Raw genomic sequence first — 3048 nt, forward strand, 5'->3', positions numbered from 1 at the left:
CCCTGAGTGACTGACAGACCAGCCCATGCAAAGCACCTTTGGGAACGTGACTCTGCTGGTCCTGGGACTGTGCAGGGCCACGCACGCATCTTCTCAGGCTATGCTGAAACAACTGGCTGATCTGCCCTGACCTTGCTAAAACAACGGAGGAAGCTGTGGCATCCAGGCCAGATTCACCCCAGATGGCTGCCTTTCTGTTAGCATGTAAGACACTAACAATTACACAGGTGAGACAGCTCACTCATCAATGTTCATTATGGGCAAGGGAGGGAAATTAGCTTTGCCTTCACGGCTACTTAACAGGGTCAAGAGAATAATATATCACAATGTACAAGAGGGAACCTAAACATGATGGACTGTAAAATGCTGGAAAGGTGCTGAGCTGAGGACTATCACGAAGCACCCGATGCACAGGTCATTGGAACAGGCTGTTAAAGCAGGAGTCCCTGTTAAACACAAGTCACAATTCAGTGCTCTTTATATAAGCAGTAGGAAACAATAGCACCAAGTGTTACGGAAGACAACACATCACATGGCAAGGCCTAAGGAAACATCTGTCCCATGGTGATTAAGAAGTTCCATGAGACTGGCTGCAAATTCAGAAGTGAGCAGATCATCTGTTAAAATGCATGTGTTAGAGGAGAGGGAGCTGAGAGTGCAGCCTTGGGGGATGCAAAGGGACCACAGAGCCCAAGCCCCACAGGAATAACACACCCTGGAAAGTCAAGACTGGAAAAAAACAAGTGAAGACCACTGTTTGTTCCTACTGTCTTCACAGAAACAAGCTGGATGTACACTCACTGAAAATACACAAGATTTCAGACCCTGCAGATGACTCACAGCATGAGGATAATCTTGCAAAACTCTAAATGCCAGCTCAAGCAACGTGGACAGTATTCGAAATTCAAAAGTTCAAAGTATAGGAAAAAACCCCCCCATAGAATTTCTTATAGTATAATTAACAATGCGTGGATTCTCAGTAAGGAAAGACAGAACGTACCTACAGGGAGACCCAGAACGTGATCTATGGAAGGGAGAGCAAATCGAAATCTTCTTGTGTCATGACTAACTTCCTGAAAGAGGAAAAGAAAAAGAACAATCAGCTATTTACAGGGATTTAAAGTTTGTGATTTCACTTGTAAAACCAATACACCAGTCTGGCTTCCTGCAAGATTAAATATGTGGGGGAGAGCAGCATTCTAACTGAAATTTTTGCATAATGCAACTAGAAACTCCTCTGAATGTGGCAATCCTGCAAAGGTCAACTTTTCATCCAAACTCTCTGAAAACTTAACTTTGCCTCAAAATATTTTAGAATTAATACAGAAGTAAAAATAGAAATAAAACAGACAAAAGCAAATACTGTTTTGATGTGTATGTAAATGTGAAAAGCAAAACTTAGTAAGATACTCACAGGCAGATTAAGACTAAACGATGACTTTCTAAGTAGTGTGGACATTTACACTGCCTTCTGAGAAGGCCACAAGATAAAACTTAGTCAGTTCTTCAATTATCATTTAAAGTTTAAATATGCACGAGTTCAAGGCCAAAAAATTTTTATTTTGATGTCTCTAAATCAGATGAATTAACCATTTTAATGTAAAAAATTCTTTCAGAAGACACTAGTGGATGTCAAGATTAGGAAGTAGCAACCTGGTCCCTTTTGCTCTGCTAAGAGCCTTAAAAAATATTTTCCCTGTAAAAACTGAATTAATCCTTAATTAAAATTGAAAAGAGCACTCTATTTAGATAAGAACTTTATTTTAAAATTATGGTAATTTATGCAGTCTATCTGGGATAAATATTCTAATCCTTTAGTAGGCAAGTCATACCTTGAATAAAATTTTGGTAATGAGTAAATAATAAGTTATTTGTTATACTATGTAAGTTTTAGCTCTTAAAAATCAGGTCACATTCATGGGATTAAAAGACAGCAAAAAAAGACAGACAGAAACAAACAGCCTAATGCCTCATCCAATTACTTTCTTTTTTTAAAGCCCTACGGGACATAATACCCTTCCAGAGGGTATAAAAAAATTATAAAATATTGTAAACTTTTGTTTGGTTGTTTTCTTGTCTTCAAAGTAATAAATGGAGACAGATTTCTTTCTTAACACCTTTCGTCTAGTCTTCACTTACAAGTTCTAGTCACACTGATGAAATTTTCTTCACAATAAATAATTTTAAGGTAAATGCTGAAGAAAGAAGGGAACTGAGTGGCAGTGTAAAAAGGGCTTCTCTGTACTTATGGAAGAGTAACTGCCATTGAAATTTCCACTAGAGAGACAGCTAACACGGACTTAACGCTGCTGCTATCGCACTGACTGCTGCTGTTCCTCTATGAAAATGGCAGCTTCAACATTTGAAAGCTGGATTTTGACAATAATCATTTATTGTAAGATGCTGTCTTTAATAGCACATAAAAAGAACAACATTCTGAATTCCCAGTTAATCATCTGATCAATTAAATCAAGATAGTTTAGCTGAAGGTATCTGAACACAAATATTTTGGTGCATCACAAGAGACAATTGTGAGAAACACTGAAAGGCTCAAGAATTCCCTGGTACCTAGATCAGCACGCCTGTGCCTTGTCTCTGTTACACCCCAAGGCACTGAGCAGGCCGTTCAGCAAGTGGTTAGTCAAGGCCAGATTGCAGCCAGCCTTGAAACAGGAGGCAGAAGCCATTTCCAGCACGGGGTCATCTCTGCTGTATTCCCCAATGCCATCATTTGGCATTGCCCTGACTGAGCGCCTGGAAGCCCTTGGCCTCCGGCTACCAGCGCACATTTCTGTCTCAAGTTGCAGGTGCTGAGGAATTTTCCACACTCACAACTGCAAACGCAACACTGGAGAACAGTTTTTGCAGGCTGGTGCTTTGTTTGCTGAAGCCACTGAAAGGCAACAACTGAATTATGCTTACCATTACAAAAAAAGCCCCGAGGCTGTGGGTGTTTTAAGACATAAACTAAATTAGCAAACCTAACTATATTATGACAGTTTTTTCCTATGCTAAACACTAGGCCTTGTGACCATTATTTCTCCGTTC

The 3048-nt window shown here is 39.8% G+C and overlaps 1 protein-coding gene across 1 annotated transcript in view; it reads right to left on the reverse strand.

The window, feature by feature from the left end:
* LOC104531905 (NADH-cytochrome b5 reductase 3) overlaps window positions 1-3048 on the reverse strand; it is a gene marked incomplete at its 5' end in the record, with an annotated part of 14517 nt that overhangs the window by 8209 nt on the left and 3260 nt on the right. The window contains one exon of the mRNA XM_010176940.1: window positions 1001-1073. Coding sequence (XP_010175242.1) covers window positions 1001-1073 — 73 coding nt within the window. The remainder of the gene's footprint in view (window positions 1-1000; window positions 1074-3048) is intronic.

Source organism: Antrostomus carolinensis, unplaced genomic scaffold (assembly GCF_000700745.2).
Source record: "Antrostomus carolinensis isolate BGI_N321 unplaced genomic scaffold, ASM70074v2 scaffold22981, whole genome shotgun sequence".
In the NCBI taxonomy this organism is placed as follows: Eukaryota; Metazoa; Chordata; class Aves; order Caprimulgiformes; family Caprimulgidae; genus Antrostomus; species Antrostomus carolinensis.